Raw genomic sequence first — 21,677 nt, forward strand, 5'->3', positions numbered from 1 at the left:
TGTGTGTTCTGATCCGACGGTCTGTTTCAACCTAGGGCGACGGCCTGCAGCGAGCAAGCGCGCTGCAGCCCGTCACCACAGCGATATATGTTTTCATTTATGTCCACTTGATGACAGCAAGCGGACACGTGCATCACAGTGGACAGTTGTTAGTCCATGTCCGTCCAAACAGTACATGCTGGGATGTCCAGAACAACAGATCTCCACAGCTGCTTCTGTTAGCGGCCATGCCTCCTGTCAGTTCAGCGCACAGACCAAAGCCACACTCATGGGGCACTTGCACAAATTCCACTGCCAGTACGACAATGATTGTCTGCTAACTGTTGTTGAGCGCAAATAGTTGTAGCAACAGGTTACGAGGTGTCAGAAGCAGCTCTGATTCTACACATATAACTCTTGTTTCATGCACACTTTATGCGCAAATCAACCAAATTCACACTATGTGTGAAGGGGCCTTAAGTAAGGATACAATACTACAACCCCAATTCTAATGAAGTTGGGACGTTGTGTAAAATGTAAATAAAAACAGAATACAATGATCTGGAAATCCTCTTCAATCTATATTCAACTAAATACACCAAAAAGAAGATATTTAATGTTGAAACTGATAAACTTTCTTGTTTTTGTGTAAAAATTTGCTAAATGGACTGCATTTATATAGCACTTTTCCATCTGCATCAGGCGCTCAAAGCGCTTTACAATCATGCCTCACATTCACCCCGATGTCAGGGTGCTGCCATACAAGGCAGCTCACTACACACCGGGAGCAATAGGGGATTAAAGGCCTTGCCCAAGGGCCCTTAGTGATTTTCCAGTCAGGCGGAGATTTGAACCCATGATCTTCTGGACTCAAGCCCAACACCTTAACCACTAGACCATCACCTCCCCATTTTGAAATGTTTCTGTATAGGCTCTCAGTTGTCCAGGTGGTTTCCATAGTAGAGAAGCTTGAATCTTCGACTGGACTGGGTTGCTTGACGCGAGGACGTTTCGCTTCAAATCGCAGAAGCTTCCTCAGCTAAAATTCTTGCTCTGGAAGTCTGACTTCTGTCTGACTCTTGTAGAGAAGAATAAAACAGAAGCCAACAAAAGCTGGAGTTTTAAACCTAACCAGACCCCTCCTACTGAGAGGCAGACTGCTATAGGCTAGTGACTAAACAATAGCTCTAATTAGCAACTATTGTGCTGTAGTTAGCACACCTAATGGCAGGACAGCTGTCCCTCTAATGATGGGATGGATGCCTTTCTGATGGCTCCCTTGATGACGTGAATGACTCATTACCATGAACAAAAGACTGAAACTCCTTTGACCTGAGTACCCCATTGTAAACAGGGGATAAAGTGTCCACCGAGTACAGAACACATCAACTCGGTGGACGCCAATATCAAGAGTTTCAGTCTTTTGTTCATGGTAATGAGTCATTCACATCATCAAGGGAGCCATCAGAAAGGCATCCATCCCATCATTAGAGGGACAGCTGTCCTGCCATTAGGTGTGCTAACTACAGCACAATAGTTGCTAATTAGAGCCATTGTTTAGTCACTAGCCTATAGCAGTCTGCCTCTCAGTAGGAGGGGTCTGGTTAGGTTTAAAACTCCAGCTTTTGTTGGCTTCTGTTTTATTCTTCTCTACAAGAGTCAGACAGAGGTCAGACTTCCAGAGCAAGAATTTTAGCTGAGGAAGCTTCTGCGATTTGAAGCGAAACGTCCTCGCGTCAAGCAACCCAGTCCAGTCGAAGATTCAAGCTTCTCTACTATCATTTTGAAATGGATGCCTGCAACACGTTTCAAAAAAGCAGTGGTATGTTTACCGACAGAGAGCGGTGCAGCGTTTGGAGCTGTGCGAATGGCGGAACGGAGGAAAATTCTCATTTCTTGCCCACAACAAGACAAGAGTCCCAGTTAGTGACTTTAATCTGCACAAAAGTGACTCATGATTGACATCTTTAAATGGCTTTGAGATGGGTTAAGAAGCAGTCTTGCCGCTTCTGAAAAGCAGAGAAGTAGAGAACCAGTGAAGCAGCGGATTGGAGCACTGCTTCGTTGGTTCAAGCTTCAAGCAGAGCTGCGCTGCAGAAGAGATTACACAGCCACTGCAGGGTCTGCAATCAACTTAGAGACATGACCATTTTCCTGATAAACACCCTCAAAAACAGCAGCCGCTCTGAAGGATCGATAAGGGACTCGTTATGCAAAAAGGCTATTGACGTCGGTGGATAAAATCATTTCTTAACGATTCTCGAAAAGAACCGGTTCTCAAAACGCAACCCTAGCAGGTAATAAGAGGAATTCTACCCAATGACAATAAGGAGAAACTCCAACAAAACCAAAATGGTTGCTGCTTATGATGAATCTTGTTTGGGTACAACACTGAAACCATTTCCATTTTATGGCACAAAAAAGCAATGAAGTGTAACAATATCTATGTAAAAATGTAAAGCGGGAATGTTTCTTGTCATCTATCACATTTATTTGGAGAAAAAGAGAGAATACTTGGGGAAAATGGTGAATTTATGTGAGTCTTCTCTCTCTTGTCCTCAACCAACCCGTATTCTGAGAGTCACTCGGAACCTATCAGCAGACAGTTTGCAAACGTTGAGGCCCGTGAGATGTGTCACTGTTTGGAAAAATGCTGTCCAAGGAACAGATGTCAAATTATTATACTGATGTACATATTTCCTTTTACAGTGTTAGCCCCGTCAGAACATCGTGTGTTTTTTTGTCCACATGCTGCCACTTACATTTTGCAACAACAACTAAAGGGCAGTTACATATTGGTGGCTGTTATAGTCTGCAATAAACAACATTAGTAGAGGGCACATCTCCACCAAGCCCCAAAAGTCTGCTTTGATGATTATATCTTTCGTATGTGTGTGTGTGTGTGTGTGTGTGTGTGTGTGTGTGTGTGTGTGTGTGTGTGTGTGTGGCTGGCAGTGCTTCCTCTCTTTCACACCTTTTGCATGCTGTGATTTTACCTGGCAGTTGAAACGGATGGTGCTACTGCTGGCTGAAATTCCATCATTTCCAGCCAGATTGACTCTGTTCCTTGTTGTGTTAAAACATTTTAATTTGATTGTGGATTTGCAAAAACTAGGCAAGTGTGATCTTTAAATTCCTTTGAGCCATGCTTCCATTGGTTCCTTAAATGAATTCATTTGATTTGACTAACAATCACATTAGATTAACATGCATATTCCTTAAAATACACTTCAAGGAAATCCCATGAACATGTGCATTGTTTGATGGACAACTGCCATTGGTAGGAATCAGTTCAAGTGAAAGTAATAGTCTGATAGTCCATAGCTCAGCTGTGAGAGCGCCTTGTACTTTAATTGAAGAGTCTGTGGATCAAAACCAAGTTACTCATGATTACAGGTTGCTGAGCAACCAAACCAAATGCATTAATGTTCTTAGCCCTGTTTCCAAAATGTAATGCACTGGAGTCACAATGACACGTCACTCCACTTGGCATGGATTTCAGTATTTTTGTGGTACTCTGACAGAAGTTTTTGTTTTGTGTCGATTTTACCAAATGTGTGCAAATGTTTCCTCGCCAGAACACCTCTCGCCTCTGAATTTGCCATCTGAATAGTAACATGTCAAATACTGATGCACTACTGTCAAACATTCAAATAGAGTTCTTGTTTCAGACTTGCAGCATGCTGATCCCCTGTGCAAAGTGCTGTTGTGTTACCTTGCTGAGGAAGCTGATGTTGAATCCAAATGTCTGCGCATTCCTTGAGCCAGCGTTCATGTAATTTCCAATCAGCAACACAAATTCCAGCAGCTTGGTAAAGCTTTCGCTCTTCTTCACCTCCTCACAGGCAAACGTCACATTCATGATGTCCGGCCGGATGTTATTCACCTGCTCCTCAAACGTTAGCTTGAACAGAATGTTATTGAGGCGTGGACGTAGGAGCTTTACCGAACTCATCTGAGGGGAAAAAAAAAACAACACAAACAAGATATGCTGGATGCGAAAACAAATAACTAAGGCCTAGGGACAACCAGCCCAACTGCACGTGTACATCACGATAAAAACAGGCTTAGCTTGGTTGAAAGTGCCAAACGTTTCGATGCAGTATGCTTCTAAGCAGATATATTGAGTCTTATTTTTCTTCTTTTTTGGGGGGCTTGGACTAATTCAGCACAGCATCCCTGGAAAGTTTTCTGCTCTGCACTCACCATGACTCTGCTGTCACTGAGATATCTATAAAGACTTCATGAAGAAAATGTACTTGCAACAACAGCCTCACTGTGTGCAATGAATAAGTATGAAAAAAAAATGGAAGAGCATGATTTTACTATTTAACTCTGACTCATGCATCTTTTATTACTTTTATTGGGGAGGTGATGGCCAAATGGTTAAAGTAGTGGGCTTTAACCATTTTTGTTGTTGTTTGTTTTTGCAAAACACATCTGCGACAAATGATACTGTCACTGAGTCCAGACTACAAATAGAAATGCCATCATCTTCCATAGTGTTCACCAATCACGGAATGAATTAGAATGAATTTGTGCTGCCGTGACGAAAATGAGGTGCTTTTCTTCACAATATCACGAACCAATAGATTAATGTATATTTAGCGCTGCTGAATCCCGACTTGCCGTGAGACTGGGTTGTGTTCATCAAGTGAATACACTGTTTTTGTAAGTTCCCAGTATGGTTTTTCATAGTTTAGTGTTGTCTTAAATGCATCAACTGTATGCAACTTAGCAGCCGTGTTGCAAAGTGTGCTTTCTAAAAGAACATGGTTATTTGGAAAATAAACTAAAAGTAAACTTTAAACTTTGGATTCAATGTTATTACTGTGGGGTTTTTTTTCCAAACATCAGTCTTTCTTTTAATGTTTTGTCTGTGAACCGACAGATGCAAAATGTTAAGATTTTTAATTTTGTGAAATCTAAAACAGGCTGCTTGGGGATTAAATGTGACTTAGAGCAGGGATAATTTAGCACACACATTTGCTGAAATTTGGAATTTTAGTCAGGTCAGTTGGTGTTAACCATGAAATTTCAATCACATTTAATTGGAAAAGCAAATAAAAAGCCTGTTTGTGCAGCATAACTGTTTTATTTTTTTTTTTACTATCTTGCAGTTAAACAAGCATCTCTCCTTTAAATTATTCTATTTTTCCCTGGTAAAGAATTAACAAGAAACATCAATAATTGTTTTTCAATAGCTGACTGCTTGATTAAGAGTGGAATAACTGAGGCCATGTAAATATTTAAGGACAAACCGGGAGGTGGGTGGGTTTGGGGTGGTAGCAGGTGCAAATAAACAAGTCAATCTAAACAAATAGGAGTTTTGGCTGTAACATATGTGGCAAGGCAGCAATCACACACATTCAACACAGATTGCTGCATAATCTTGTGCTTGAAGGCAACCTGCAGATGCAACCCATAATCTTTCATTATAGCTTAAATTTATTCATGTGCATGAGCAAGTTGTCTATTAAACAACCTCTCTCCCACACAGCACCAGTGTGTCTTCCATGCCTGCGCGTGCACGTGCACACACACACACACACACAAACAACTCCCCCTCTACCTTACCTGAACTGATTTGTATACAATAAGGAGAAATCACAATAAAGCGATAACGTTCATGACAGCTTTGGCAGACAAAAGCTTGAACATGACTTATTTCCCAGGGGAGATCAATAGCTCTGCATCGAGGAGCCACTTCATCAGTGGGGAGGTTTATGATAACAATGCTGCAGAGATCATGAGGAAAAATACCACCCCCTGTTTCACTGCATCTCCTTAAAGACACAAGAAGAAAAAAAAATGAAACTCTGTAGAGAGAATAACTCTTAAGACAGGAGCACTTCTGCCACCTTTGGGTATAATTGAACTTTTTGCTTTGTATAATTGTAAAACTGCAATAAGCTCATGTAATCTCATTGGAGAGAAAAATTTTAAAGTAACTCCTTCACCCATACACACGGGTATCAATATGTAGAGTTGGGTTTGACTCCTGGTCATGCTTACTCTTTGTGTCCTTGAATGAGACACTTTATCTGCATCATCTCAATCTAGCTTTAAATAGGTACCACCATTGGCGGGGGACGTAAACTGTGATGGACTGGTGTCCTCTCCAGGGGGTGTTGTAATCTCTCATCTCGTTCGTGCTCCAGAATCTGCAGATAAGCCCGAACACTAATGGGCTTCAGAACCTATATAGAATTTCCCTCTTCTTCTTCTACTATAGTTGTTTAAAGTGCTAGGTATCGGCAACATAAATTAAGATTTTACTGATAAATAATGATTTAAGTGGAAAGTAGGAACAGCTTGGTGCTGTACTCCCTTCATTTTTATTCAAATTAAAGAGCTGTAACTGAAAGTAATTTTTAACTGCACTGGTAATAGCAAAGAGCTTATACAGCAGAAATATAGCCAAGTGGATCGGTGTTACCAAGGTACAAAGAATGCTTGGAAAAGAAAATGTAAGACACGTTACGTATGTGTGATGCCAAATGTGCATCAAAGCTAACGTCTCTTCATCTTAAATTAACTAAAAATATGTCAATTCCCATCAGATTGTATGGTTGAAATGAAGTGTTTTTAACATTTTAGGTTTGAAAGGTTTTTTGGTTTTTTTTAACAGTATGGTCCAAGTTTGGACATTGTTCCAAAAATCATTGTTGTATTATCACTGGAAAAACAAGAGGTTTGATTGATCACTGTAAATGAGTTAGAAGATTATGTTACATTGTCAAGCTGGTTGACTACAGCTGTACAGCCGTCAAAGGGGTTTATTACAAAAAATAATTTATTGCCTCAGGCTATGATTTTTCAATGAGACAGCACTGACAGCTGATGCCAAAATACGGTATTGACTTAGTTCTTGATGTGGAATCTCATTCTAAAAATGATTTGTCCATAATCTTTGCTGCAGTCAAATTCACGTGTCATTTGGAAGTCATGGTAGGTTTATTCTGTGATCAATTTTAGTTCTGCAGTTTGATACAGAGTGGAAAAATATACTGATAGTACTGAGGATAAACAAAGCCAAACACAAAGAATTGCAGCCAATGATGGAGTGTGCAAAAAAAAAGAATAAAAGGCTATATGCAGACAAAGAAAAGTGTGAAGGCACAGTATGTGTGCACTTGACAGGGGAAAAAAAGAGAAGAGCAAAGAGATTTATATCCTCACTTTGCACATTTACATGTGTGAGTGAGTATTGAGGAAACGGGGGTGGTGAATGGATGAACAGATCCACTTCAGCAGTCGCCACACTGTCGGGGGATGAACCAGGATATCATACTCACCACGATGCCAAACTGCTCCGACTCCACCAGCTCATCATATTCGCTCTTTAGTTCCGCGAGTGCACTTAGCTCTTTCTGCTCTGGCAAGTTCTTTATCAGGTTCTACAAACAGCACAACACACACACACACACACACACACACACACACACACACACACACACACACACACACACACACACACACACACACACACACACACACACACACACACACACAACCACAGTTAAAGCAAACCACAGCTTTTTCATGTCAGGATAAAATTTGGCTCACAGATCAGGGTCACACGGTGTCTAACAGAGTATGAGAAGTAAAACTAATCCACATGAAGAAAGCTGACAGCTGTCGTACAAATGTTCAGTGTGTTACATTTCAACTAGAATGGTTCGTTGACAATTTTGACAAACAAGAAATAACATACCTAACCTTAGCACCCTTTCACACATAGTATGAATAAGTACAAATCTGGGCAAATCATGGTGAAACAGCTCGAATGAGCGAACCATGAAAATATCGAGCCGACGTCGGGAAGGACATGTAGTCAGGCAGGAGTGAACATGGAGCATGTGTAACCACATTGCGCAGCTGCTGTGGAAAAACAAATACGAGGTCTGTTAGAAAAGTATCCGACCTTTTTATTTTTTGCAAAAACCATATGGATTTGAATCACGTGTGATTGCATCAGCCAAGCTTGAACCTTCGTGCGCATGCCTGAGTTTTTTCACGCCTGTCGGTTGCGTCATTCGCCTGTGAGCAGGCTTTGTGTGAGCAGTGGTCCATCCCTCTCGTCGGATTTTTATTGTGAATAAATGTCTGGAGTGCTCCAGCCGGTTTTCGGCACATTCACTGTTACAGGAGTTTTTTTCATGGAAAGAGAAGCGGAGGGATGCGCCACGGAGCCGCTCATGGCGCGGGACAAAAGCACCTCCGTGTTGGTCTCACAGGAAGGCTTTCAGATGGCTTTCAGACAGCTTTCGGTGGCTTTTCAGTCGTGTGACTATCTGAGAAATTGTGCATGAGCTGGACATGCCAGAACATGTCCTGTGAGGCTTCATCACGGCGTTGCTTTGCACCATGCGTCTCCACCACAACGCGCGGAATTCCTCCGCACATCTGTCTCAATGTGCAGATAAAGTGCAGATGTCCACGTCTTCCGCAATTCCTGTGGAAGTCAGACGACGTCCCGGATCAACACAGCGTCCAGTGTGGAAATGAACGGCACATTTCACTGTTACAGGAGTTTCTGTCATGGAAAGAGGAGCGGAGGAATTCCGCGCATCACGGTGGAGCCGCATGGCGCAAAGCAACGCTGTGATGTTCTGGCATGTCCAGCTCATGCACAATTTCTCGGATAGTCACACGACTGAAAAGCCACCGAAAGCCATCTGAAAGCCTTCCTGTGAGACCAACACGGAGGTGCTTTTGTCCCGCGCCATGAGCGGCTCCGTGGCGCATCCCTCCGCTTCTCTTTCCATGAAAAAAACTCCTGTAACAGTGAATGTGCCGAAAAAGTCTTGATGTCCACGTCTTCTGCCATTTTTGTGGAAGTCAGACGACATCCCGGATCAACAAAGCCTTCACGTTGGAAATAATCTGGTTGTTTCAGCGGGGTGTCAGCCTGTCGGCGACGCACTCTCAGCCGCTGTGGGCGGTCTTTAAACCGGCTGGAGCACTCCTTAATCTGTGTAATCCCCATAAAATCATCCCTGAAAGCCATCTGAATATTCCGAATGGTGTCCACCTGGAGGTCTCTCACAGTTTCTGGAAAAATTTGATGCAGCAAAGCTCCAAATCGTTCAGACATTTAATTCGCAATAAAAATCCGACAAGAGGGGTGGACCACTGCTCACACAAAGCCTGCTCACAGGCGAATGACGCAACCGACAGGCGTGAAAAAACTCACGCATGCGCACGAAGGTTCAAGCTTGGCTGATGCAATCACACGTGATTCAAATCCATATGGTTTTCGCAAAAAAATAAAAAGGTCGGATACTTTTCTAACAGACCTCGTACATGCCACCAACAGGACTTGAACATGCAATTTACAAAATTTACAATTTACAAAAGCTCTGATTGCCAGCCAGCAGCGTGACACACGTGCGACATGCAACACAGGTGTGTTGCTTTTTGCAACACCACACTGGTGGGAGCACTTAGACATATTTCACATCCAGAAAGTGATTGTCTGCTCACTATTTTCATGCTAACAGCACGAATGGCCACACATTTTCTAAGTGTCAGGCGAGCAGTGTTAGATGTTCGTGTGTGTCACCTAGAATATGGCCGACACCTGCCGCGAGAGGGAGTGAATGGGCTCTCACAGGGCACTCTGTCTTTCAGCCACTGGTGTGTGCGATTAGTTGTAGCGACACGTGTACGAAGTGTTGGCATCTCTGATTTTTCACGAATGGTATGCAGTTCTTCCTTCATGCCCTAGTCGGCTTAAATCAGGTCATGTGTGAAGGGGCCCTTAACCATGACCATGACCATAACCCAAATGTACATAAATATTAAGACCCTGTCACACTTAGCATGAATGAGCTTGAGCTGAATCAAGCGGAATTAAAAAAAAAAAATCATGCCACATCTGGCAGGGAATAATAATTGCGGAGGACAGCTGTCCAAATACTCAGACTGCGCTCCATCCTGACCCAACTGATACATGCACAGGCCCTGCACATGAGCATCCGAACGCAGTACAAAAGTAGGTGAAACACTGTAAGAGTACCTGAACAGCTGCCAGAATGCAGTAATAACAGTAAGAACACACTTACAAGCCGTACTATTGCGGTCCATTTGTGGTTCGGCAGGATACAATCGAGCAGCACTCGAGGTGCACTCATAGTGCATTCAGGCACATTTGGGACATTCGGACAGGGTTCGATGTGGCGGAAACATGTCGAACATCCTCCCGAACGCCAACAGAATGTCACGAATGCCGTCTTCACGCCGTCCGATTGTTTAGAATGCAGTCAGACTGTGGTTAGACGGCACTTTGACTGCCATTCAATATTTTCTGCCTGAATGTTTTTAACATGAACAAAACATTTGGGGCGGCTGCACGACGGTGCCCGAATGTTTGGACTGCACTCAAAATGCTGTCCGATGGCCATGAATGTGCCTCCAGCCCCCCCAAATGTGGGTCGAATTTTCATTTGACATTCACCCTAAAGTGTGATGGGGTATTGGCAGGAGTCAAGCAGATAGTTCCAGATATTATTCGAGACAAATTACAGTACTGTGAATCAATACATATTCCATACATCAGTGACACAAAGGGGCATTGACCACACATCAAAATGGGATGAGTTGGGGTGTGAGAATAAACTGTAAATTGTTAGTGGCAAACTCAAATCACCATTCTGAAAACCTCCGGAACATCCGTGTTTTGAGCATTCTTCTGTAATCAGCATGAAAAGCAAGACCTCACATAATGTGCTGTCACCTCCTGGACAGTTTGAGAATATGTAACTCATATAAAATTAATTTTATTAATGAATTTTAGAATGACAGGCTGCAGCATCTGTACGTGCACTAGCATGTATGTCTCATGTTTAAGGTTTACTGACTTCCAGTTTGATGCACTTAATGTTTGATAACACAAATGATAAGAAAAATCATTCATTACTGAGAGTGTACATGTGAAAATAACTCTGGGATCTGACATTGTAAAGACAAACACACTTCACGTCATATTTCCTTTGCATAGTCCATATTTCAGCAAAGACACTCCGAGTGTTGCTGATGGTCTGGTAGGAAGATGAGAAGAAAAAGGTCACACAATCACTGTCCACTGTCAGGTCTTTACTGTGGCAGCAGTGGCCCTTAGCCAATTACTGTGCATGTCAGTGACTTTCAGATAACTGACCTTCTACTGCATAATCTAAAGCACCTTGCAATGTCTTTAAAGTTTGCCATTAATTTGCAACTTCTCTGGTACATTTCACTCGTAATACACATAAAAGCTTTACTAACTAGAAGAATAAGAATAAAGATGATGATGATGGTGGAGGCAAGGTTGTGGCTTAAGATAGAGATGAGGAAGATAATGGGAAGGGCTGTGTCTTCTGTAAATGTTAATTGTTTGTGTGAAGGTCAGCTGAGTTAATAAAATTGAATACAGTGACTTTTTCCCCTATTTTTCTCTGAGGAGAAGCAGAGGAAGAGGTGCCCTTTTGCGGGTCTTCACAAAGCTTCCTTCCTCATTAGCTCCCAAAATTTATTCAACAGGAGCAGACTGGCATGGGGTCACGTGGCCAGATGGGAACCCGGTTAGGGAAAAACAGAGAGGAGACATTACTAGGGTGTCATGGGACTGGCTGACCACTCTGCAGAGCTCAGTATTCATCGCAGGCACAGCGGCCAGAGTCCATTGCTCAGTAATGAAGACATCTCTGTCCTTCCCCTTTGGGATTTAAGCAGCATGAAAAGTAATACAAGCCAGGCAAATTTCTGTTTAGGACTGAACCATTACATCAATTCATGCTTACCTTGGCCGAACTCCAAATTAAGGCTTCCAGGAAGCAATGGAGCCTCGATAATGACACATTTCACCATGTTACCATTAGAAAAAGAAATCAGACATTGGGCCATGATGTTTAAATTGCAGTTTTGAAATGTGTTTGTATAATTGGAATTGGAACATACACGTAAGTCAGCACTCACCACTTATCTCTTTTCACCCATTTGGGTAAGAAATGTTGATACACAGTACATCATGGAGCACTTCTGGTTTAAAGTAAAGTAAGACTGTGATAATAAACATCAATAGACATTTCAACAAGTCAATCCGGGTCTTGGACATCAACAACTCAAGCAGAAAAACAATCCAAGTCAGCGGGTTACAGAGCCGTTTCTCACCACGCCCCAGCTCTGTGGAATGATCCTGCGCAGGTTCAACAGTCGCACTCTGTGGAGACTTTTAAGGCTAGATTGAAGACACACTTTTTTCCCTCTTTTATCATTAGTATTTTATACAACTGTGTGTCTTCTTTTATTCCTTTTATTTATTTTATTCCTTTTACTTATTTATGTTTAAATTTCTGATTGTGTTTTTAATCTTAATTCATTTTATTCTGCCTTTTAAATGATGTTTGTGAAGCACCTTGAGGTGACTTGGCACTACAAAAATTAATACATTTGATTTGATTTGATTTGATGATTTGCGGATGGTAATGCTGGATTATGGTCGCAAATAGCCATTTTACCGGCTCCGCTAACGTGTCACCGGTAAAACTCAATTTGCGACCGTAAAATTCAGCATTACCATCCATAAATCATCAGAGACAACAGCGTTATTCCATAATTTTGGAGCTATAACCAGAATAGGTGTAACAGAACATCAGGAGAGCACTCAGTCTCCTGCCTACAGGGCTTCATGAAGCAGCAAAGATGAGATGAAACAGTGTCTTCTAACTGCTGCATAAACAACAGGATGTGAGCATGGATTAGGCCAACACCAATCCTCCATAAATTGCCAGAGTCTGGCCCAACACCAATCTTTGGGTAGGCACCAGGACATCATTAAATTTCAGTAAATGAGCTGAATTCCACATTCCCCAAAGCTACATTTTATTCCATCCGAAAAAAGAACAATAAGTCATCCAAATCGTGTGTACCTCACGGTTGTCATTCGTATGTCATTTTTGCTCAAGTTCCCCAGAGCAAAACTGACACAAAGGCAGCACCATATGTGTTGCAATGTGGGAGGCTCAGTGATGATGCTGGGCCAGACTCTTCACCGCAGGCCACCAGACAGAAACAGCAGTTGAGTAGTGATTACTGAAAGTACGACAGAAGCACTGCACATTCATTTACTGCAATGAGTGACGATGAAGACATGCATAGCATGACATGCGTCAACAGACAGCAATCTACTAAAAATACAGCCACAAGGAAAAAAAAACAGTTCTGCTCAATACAGTAAGACCTTTGAATCATGCTTATTATCTGCTGTTAACAGGTTGTGTAGCCCTAAATGGCTGGACAGAAATGTTGAGCACAGACATAGGTGTTTGACATTCAAAAGGTTTTACTGAGGAAACATGCAGGGTTCAGTACACAAGAAGGCAGTCAATCATCAGCAACAGCAGCAAAAACATCAGGCAAAAAGTGAGGTCCAGAAAACAGACAGGTAAAAACACGGCAGGGAAATCAAGACAAGAACTCAGGTGAAAAGCTGAAAGTGAAGGCAATAAAGCACAACTGTTTCTTTTATTTCTGTTTAGCATTCTTCTGGTTGTTAAGTGTATCTACTCTCAACCTTATTTAACTACAGTCCTGTTGTGAATCTTAGGAGCGGCTAGCATTTTCACTAGTGGTTAGCTTGCGTTAGCTAGTGCGACCCCCCTCGTTTTTTAATACTTCTGTTAGTTTTTTAGCTTAGTACTTTACTCTTGTGTTAATCTTAGGAGTGGTTTATTTATGTTTTTTTTTTTTTTTTTTACTATTTCAACAAGTCTAGTACTTCTGCTACTTTTTCACTGTAACTGCTGTGAATTTTAATTCATTTATTTACATCTGTGTGAATCATGTGTAAGCCTTAGGAGTGGTTCGCTCATCCATTATTGGTTAGCTCATGCTTCCTTGGATATACTCTTGAATTTCTTAGTGCATAAAGTACACTACTTTACCTACTTTACACCCTCCGTAAATCCTGAGTGATGTTGGAAGACAGGGTGGCTCTCTTAGAGAGCTGTGTCCATAAGTTAGAGTAACTTCTTAGCTCAGTGGAGTTAGATGTTACGGGCACTTCAGATGAGGTTAGTGTTGGGCTGGCTATCTAGCCCATTAGCATCAGACTAGAAACGCCGGATGTGGAGGACGGCTTTCGGAATGTGGCTAGGCACAGGAAGCCCCGATCACACTCGCCACTGCGAACTGTGAATCGGTTCTCCCCCTTGGAATTGGCTGATGTGAATTCTCTGGGCCTACAAGTGACTTCCACTCCTGTCTCCAGGCCGAAACACCGGATTTCAGTGATAGGGGATTCTATCACCCGCAAAGTCAGGTTACAGACACCGGATGACATTAAATGTATTCCTGGGGCCAGAGCTCCTGACACTGCATCCCATCTTAGGGTGCTGGCACTGCAAAAGGGAAGACAGACGAAGGATCATGACATGACATACAGTCACATAATTATTCACGTCGGCACCAGTGACGTCAGGATGAAGCACTCAGAGGTCACAAAAATGGACACAGACAGGACTTGTGACCTTGCCAGAAAGATGTGTCAGCATTATTTAATAGTCTCCAGTCCTCTCCCCTCTCGGGGTACTGATGAGGCGTTTAGCAGGATGATGTCGTTAAATAGGTGCCTGGCACATTTTTGTAGACAGCAAAGCTTTAGCTTTATTGATAACTGCCCTTCGTTCTGGGACCGCAGTGGCTTTTTGATGCCGGGCGGCTTCCACCCTACTGGGGAAGGAGCCGCCATCTTGTCTGCAAACATAGATAGAGCTCTACAGGAAGGGTAACATTAGGAATTTACAGCAGGCCACAGAGCAGGTGATCAGAGACCCTGCAAGGCTTATGACAAATGTGGATGTGGAATCCATTATCTTAGCAGGGAAATTAGTGCAGAAAATCCACTATGGTGATAGTGCAGCTTATCTGCCAGGGAGGGAAATTCAACAAGTTGAGATTGTGGCCAGCTTCTGTAGATGTGTCCATAAAAATCACAGAGGGCTATGCTTTGTAAACTTAGTACCCATTACTCCATTGGATGATGTTGAAATTGAGGATGGTCCAGTGGTTGTTCCAGCAAGAGCAAAGACTTTGTGTCTGCTACCTACAACGCGCATGGAATGTCTCAAATCTAAACCTACTTCTAGGCATCTTATATATGCTACTCTGGAACCACCCCTAAATCAAAACAGTTCAACTGTCAACCCCACTAAGGTCCTTAGTCTGGGTCTCATTAACATAAGATCACTGTCCTCAAAATCATTGTTGATTAATGATCTAATTATTGATCATCACTTAGATATGATTGGGTTATGTGAAACCTGGCTTAAACCTGCAGCTGTCCTCCCCTTAAATGAGGCCTGTCCACCAGCATATACATTTAGTCACATCCCTCGTGATGCAAAGCAATGCGGGAGTGTTGCTCTTATTTATAAATCTAGGTTTAGCTTATTAGCTGTTGGGGGTCACAAATATAACTCGTTTGAGCATCTGATTCTCCACTCTGCTCAGGATATTATACATTGCCAAGGTCAGAAGAATAAAAATCAGCCGTATTACTCTGTCACTGTATATAGGACTCCTGACCCATATTCTGAATTATTAGATGAATTTGGTGCGTTCATCACTAACTTGTCAACTAGTGCAGATAACATTCTGATCATTGGTGACTTTAATGCTCATATACATAAGCCTTCTGATCCCCTCTGCAAATCATTTATGGGAATTGTGAATGCATTAGGATTTGGGAAATGCATTCGGGACTCGATGCGCAATAGCGGAAATACCCTGGATCTGGTTCTTGCATGTGATATTGCTGTCACGAATACTGACATCATGCCTCTTACATCAGTGGTCTCTGATCACTCACTTATTAAGTTTACAGTTTCGCTGCTGTGTTTAGTTGAACAAAAACCTTATATGTCACTACGGCGATGCATCAACTCCTCAACTAAGACTGAACTCGAAGCTAGACTGCCTTATGTCTTAGCTTCACATTTGGCAAATACCCAATCAGTAGACAGACTTGTGGACAGTTTAAACTCAGTGCTCAAAACTACACTCAACATGATTGCGTCACCTGTGTTAAAACAGCGCTCCCCCAAATCACAGTAACCTTGGTTCAATGATTACCCGCGTGACCACAAGCATAAGGCAAGAGGACTAGAACAGAAATAGTGTAGTTCAAAATTTGAAGTATTCCACCTTGCGTGGCATGATGCTATCTTAGACTATAAGCATCCATTATTGGCTACAAAGTCGACCTATTACTCTAATTTGATCAACAAAAACAAGCATAACTCAAAGTTCTTGTTCGAAACGGTGGCAACATTTGTTCATGGATAACCACCTGCAGTTCGCTCTCCTTTTACAACACAAGATTTCCTGGATTACTTTGAGAAGAAAATAGAAGACATCAGGTTAAACATATCCCAGCATGTCTTAACCCAGCCACTACACCCTGCTATGGAGGTGGGTGCCAATACTGAGGTATTACCTAGATTTACAGAATTTGATAGGATCTCACTGGGCATGCTGACAAAACTTGTAACGTAAACAAAAAGCACAGCCTGTTTATTTGATCCTATACCAACAAAACTGTTTAACGACCTGTGGCCCACTCTTGTGCTGACTGTGCTGGAAATTATTAATCTTTCTTTAACTTCTGGATCTGTTCCTAAATGTTTAAAATCTGCAGTGATTAAACCATTACTTAAGAAACCTAATCTTGGCCCTAGTGTATTGAAAAACTATCGGCCAATATCAAATCTATCATTTTACTCTAAAATTCTGGATGAAGTGGTATGGCAGCTCATGGACTATCTTACTGAGAATAATCTCTTTGAGCCACTGCAGTCTGCTTTTAGAAAATATCATTCCACAGAGACGGCTAGGGATATGAATAGTACAACAGTTCACGATTCAATTCGATTCCGATTCTTGGGGTGACGATTCGATTCAGAATCGATTTTCAATTCAAAGAGCTCTGAGAAATAGTTATATTACTTAAAAAATGTTTATGTTTAAGAAATTGTAGCTTTACAAGGTTAATCAAGTGATTCTAGTTGTAAATATACTTATCTGCTTTGCTCGTTCAGAGTTGGCTGGCAGTTTAGTGAAGCGCTGGTCAGTAGTCGGCAGATACCGCTGCTCCCCTCTTTTAGGTCCGGGTGATGGCATAGCATGTGGGCTTGCGGATTTGAAGTGTTTCCGAAGTACTTGACTTTCATTTTGCAGATTTTGCACACTGCATAAGTCATGTCAAGCTCCTTCTTACGCAGCAAATAATAAAATCCAAAATGCGCCCAGAATTTTCCCCTTCAGCAAAGACGGTGCTGGCTGAATTAGCTCTATGTCCGCCATGCTAAGCTGCAGCTCAGGAATGTTTGAAGCACGCCAGACCCTCCCCTCGTGGGGACGCTGCAGTACAGAAGCCATTGCCTGACAAACAGTACACGCAGTGAGTAAGCAAGAAAATGTTTAAAAAAATGCTTTTTAAAAATCAATTCTTTGACATTTTGGATCGATTCAGAATCGTAATGAATAAGAATCGTGATTCGAACGTGAATTGATTTTTTCCGACACCCCTAGAGACGGCTCTCACTAAAGTGGTGAATGATCTTCTGCTTACAATGGATTCGGACACCACTACGGTTCTGGTGCTGTTAGATCACAGTGCTGCATTCGATACCGTGGATCATCATATTCTACTTGATAGGCTGGAAAATCATTTTGGGATTACTGGGAATGCTCTTGCATGGCTGACGTCATACTTGACCAGTCGTTTGTACCGTGTTTTATACAGTAACACTACTTCTAACCTTAATGACATAAAATTTGGGGTTCCACAGAGGTCTGTCTTAGGCCCCCTGCTTTTCTCCCTTTATATAGCACCCCTTGGGCGCATATTGCGGCTTTTTGGGATTACCTTTCACTGCTATGCTGATGATACTCAGTAATACATGCCGATAACTGCTGGTAATCTCATTCACATAAAATCCTTAGACAATCGCCTTGCATCAGTGAGAAGTTGTATGTCTAAAAACTTTCTACTTTTAAACTCTGATGAGACTGAAATGATGGTTCTTGTTCCAGTGAGACATCGTCATCAATTTGACCAGTTAACACTCAGCCTAGGCTCGTGTGTTATACATCACACTGACAAAGTGAGGAACCTGGGGTAATTTTTGATCCTACATTGTCTTTTGACCTCCACATTAGAAATATTACGAGGACTGCTTTCTTCCACCTGTGAAATATAGCGAAGATTCGTCCCATCCTGTCTATGGGTGATGCTGAGACCGTGATCCATGCCTTTATCTCTTCTAGATTGGACTACTGCAATGTTCTATTTAGTGGTTTGCCGCAGTCTAGCATTAGGGCTCTCCAATTGATTCAAAATGCTGCAGCCAGACTTTTGACACAAAGAAAGTTCGACCACATTACACCCATTTTGCCATCCCTTCAATGGCTTCCTGTCCCGGTAAGTTCCGATTTTAAGGTTCTGCTACTAGTCTATAAAAATGTTCACGGACTGGCACCTCCCTACCTAACTGAACTAATTCAACCGTACGTACCGACCCTGGCTTTGCGTTCTCAGTGTGCAGGACTACTTTGTGTCCCTAGGGTAAATAAGCAGTCTGCAGGCCATAGAGCTTTCTCTTATCACCCCTCTGTTCTGTGGAATGATCTCCCTGTGTCAAAAAACAGTCAGATTCTGTGGAGACTTTCAAGTCCAGACTTAAGATGCATTTATTTTCCCTTTCGTATGGCTAGCATACTGGTACAGTTTTGTTTTACGCTTTTTACTCTTTTAAATCATTTTATTAGGAAACGGAGCATGCTGCGGTCTCAACTTTACCTAAATTCTGGGTCTTTTAGTGAAGCTTAGGGATAGTGGCCGGTGATCACCTTAGTATTTCTTGCTTTTCTTGTTGTTTAATGCTGTCAAATTATACAGTATTTCTTGTCTTTCTGATGCCTGATTTTGTTTCTTTCTCTCTGTTTAAGGTGCAGCTCCATCCAGAGATGGGAGTTGTAATTGTGCTGGTGACCCTCCTGTCCTGTGCACTAACAGCATTTCCTGTATATTCGTTTTGTGAATTGTTCTGTGAATTGTAATCTGTGTCTGTGGCATGGCTCAAGCAGAGGGTCACACCTTTGAGTCTGGTATGCTTGAGGTTTCTTCCTCAGAGGGAGTTTTTCCTTACCACTGTTGCTCTGGGGGTGAGTAAGGTTAGACCTTACATGTGTGAAGCGCCTTGAGGCCCATCTGTTGTGATATGGTGGACACACACACACACACATATTATTTATACACACACACACACACGCAAAGAATGGAGAGGTCTGTAATTTTTATCGTAGGTACACTTCAACTGTGAGAGACAGAATCTAAAAAAAACAAATCCAGGAAATCACATTGTATGATTTTTAAGTAATTCATGTGCATTTTATTGCAAGAAATAAATATTTGATCCCCTACCAACCAGCAAGAATTTTGGCTCTCACAGACCTGTTAATTTTTCTTTAAGAAGTCCTCCTATTCAGCACTCTTTACTTTATTAATTGCACATGTTTGAACTTGTTACCTGTATAAAAGACACCTGTCCACACACCCAGTCAATCACACTCCAACCTATCCACCATGGCCAAGACCAAAGAGCTGTCTAAGGACACCAGGGACAAAACTGTAGACCTGCACAAGGCTGGGATGGGCTACAGGACAATAGGCAAGCAGCTTGGTAGAAGACAACAACAGTTCTGATTATTTATTAGAAAGTGGAACAAACACAAGATGACTGTGAATCTCCCTCTGTCAGGGATTCCACGCAAGATCTCACTTTGTGGGGTAAGGATGATTCTGAGAAAGCTCAGAAATACACAGGAGGACCTGGTCAATGACCTGAAGAGAGCTGGGACCACAAAGATTACATTAGTAACACATAATGCCGTCGTGGTTTAAAATCCTGCAGGGCAGCAAGGTCCACCTGCTCAAGCCAGCACATGTCCACACCCATTTGAAGTTCATGAGTGGAATCAACTCCACTTGCCGTGTTTAGAGGATGAGACCAACCCCAAGAACACCGTCCCAACTATGAAGCATGGGGGTGGAAACATTATACTTTGGGGGTGCTCTTCTGCAAAGGGGACAGGAATTATTGCACCGTATTGAAGGAAGGATGGATGGGATCATGTTGCGAGATTTTGGCAAACAACCTCCTTCCTTCAGTAAGAACATTGAAGATGGGTCATGGCTGGGTCTTCCAGCATGACAATGACCCCAAACACACAGCCAGGACAACTAAGGAGAGGATCCGTAAGAAGCATTTCAAGGTCCTGAAGTGGCCTAGCCAGTCTCCAGACCTGAACTCAATAGAAAATCTTTGGAGAGAGCTGAAACTCAAAACCTGAAAGATCTAGAGAAGATCTGTATGGAGCAGTGGACCAAAATCCCTTTTGCAGTGTGTGAAAACTTGGTCAAGAACAACAGGAAATGTCTCACCTCTGTAATGGCAGACAAATGTTTCTGTACCAGCTGTTAAGGTATGTTTTTTCTAGGGGATCAAATACTTATTTCATTCAATAAAATGCAAATTAATTATTTAAAAATCATACAATGTGATTTTCTGGATTTTTGTTTAATCCTGTCTCTCACAGTTGAAGTGTACCTAGGATAAAAATTACAGACCTATCCATTCATTCAAGACATGCAGGTTAGGTGAACTTGTGACTCGAGACTAACCGTAGGGAACGTGTTTGTCTGTCTACATGTGGCCTAATGATAGACTGGCATCCTGTCCAGGGTGCACACCGTCTTGATTGGAGTGTATATATATATATCTTCTCATAGTGATATATATCCATCACTATGAGAAGCAAATATATAAACATTGAAGGGCTGCTTCTAAAACCCTCATCAAACTTAGCCATGTTTCTACTAGGACTGCAATAAATATAGCGGGTGTTGTAAGAACTTGTACAACATAGTAACATAGTTGGAAATGAGGAGGTACCAACAGGGCAAGGTTCTGGTCGTCTTTAATGTGGAGTACGTGATTGAACTCTGGACATGTTTATGAAGTATGTGATGAGGATGTGGTCGAACCAGCAAGAAGATGCAGCAAGAAGACAATAATGACATTGTAATGACTGCATTGACGAGTCAAGAGTCAATGAGTGTAGCTAACACTGTCCAATGCAAAAACTGGACAGCACACTCAAGCAGTGGAGTATTTCTCAAGGTTTGTAGAAAAAGGCAGAGAACAGGCACAGGGATGGTTTGGGCACCTTGCCCGAGAGGGTTGCAGCACTCCAATGTTACGAAAAAAGTGAACCTATTCTGACCTTGCTGCCAGTTTATCAGAGTAGACAACCAGACCACTTAAAGCTGGAGTGCCAGGAAGCATATTGAAATTGAGACGATTGTTAGAATTTTGATGGGGACCAAAGCAGTTTTGTTCTTTCGTGTGAATATAAAGGATTCCCAAAATATGAGTCTGAACGTGATTAAAATTCGTCTATATCGAAGCAAATTCTGAATTATTGGCACGTGCCAAAAATTCGAAAGCCAGGATACCATCGGGGTAACGTCACAGGTCACGTGGGGGGTTTCACCGTTTCAAAGGGAGGAAGACCAGCAATATACACAGAAAGTGCGAAGAAAAGACATCATTTGGAGCAAGAGAAAAAGAGAAGATCAACGACGATGAACA

The 21,677-nt window shown here is 42.1% G+C and overlaps 1 protein-coding gene across 2 annotated transcripts in view; it reads right to left on the reverse strand.

The window, feature by feature from the left end:
- diaph2 (diaphanous-related formin 2) overlaps positions 1–21,677 on the reverse strand; it is a 1,163,737-nt gene that overhangs the window by 371,793 nt on the left and 770,267 nt on the right. For both annotated transcript variants that reach the window (XM_034181862.1, XM_034181863.1), the window contains 2 exons: positions 7,278–7,379; positions 3,695–3,934 (listed from right to left, as the gene is read on the reverse strand). In XM_034181862.1, the coding sequence (XP_034037753.1) occupies positions 3,695–3,934; positions 7,278–7,379 (342 nt within the window). The remainder of the gene's footprint in view (positions 1–3,694; positions 3,935–7,277; positions 7,380–21,677) is intronic.

Source organism: Thalassophryne amazonica, chromosome 11, assembly GCF_902500255.1.
Source record: "Thalassophryne amazonica chromosome 11, fThaAma1.1, whole genome shotgun sequence".
Taxonomy (NCBI): Eukaryota; Metazoa; Chordata; class Actinopteri; order Batrachoidiformes; family Batrachoididae; genus Thalassophryne; species Thalassophryne amazonica.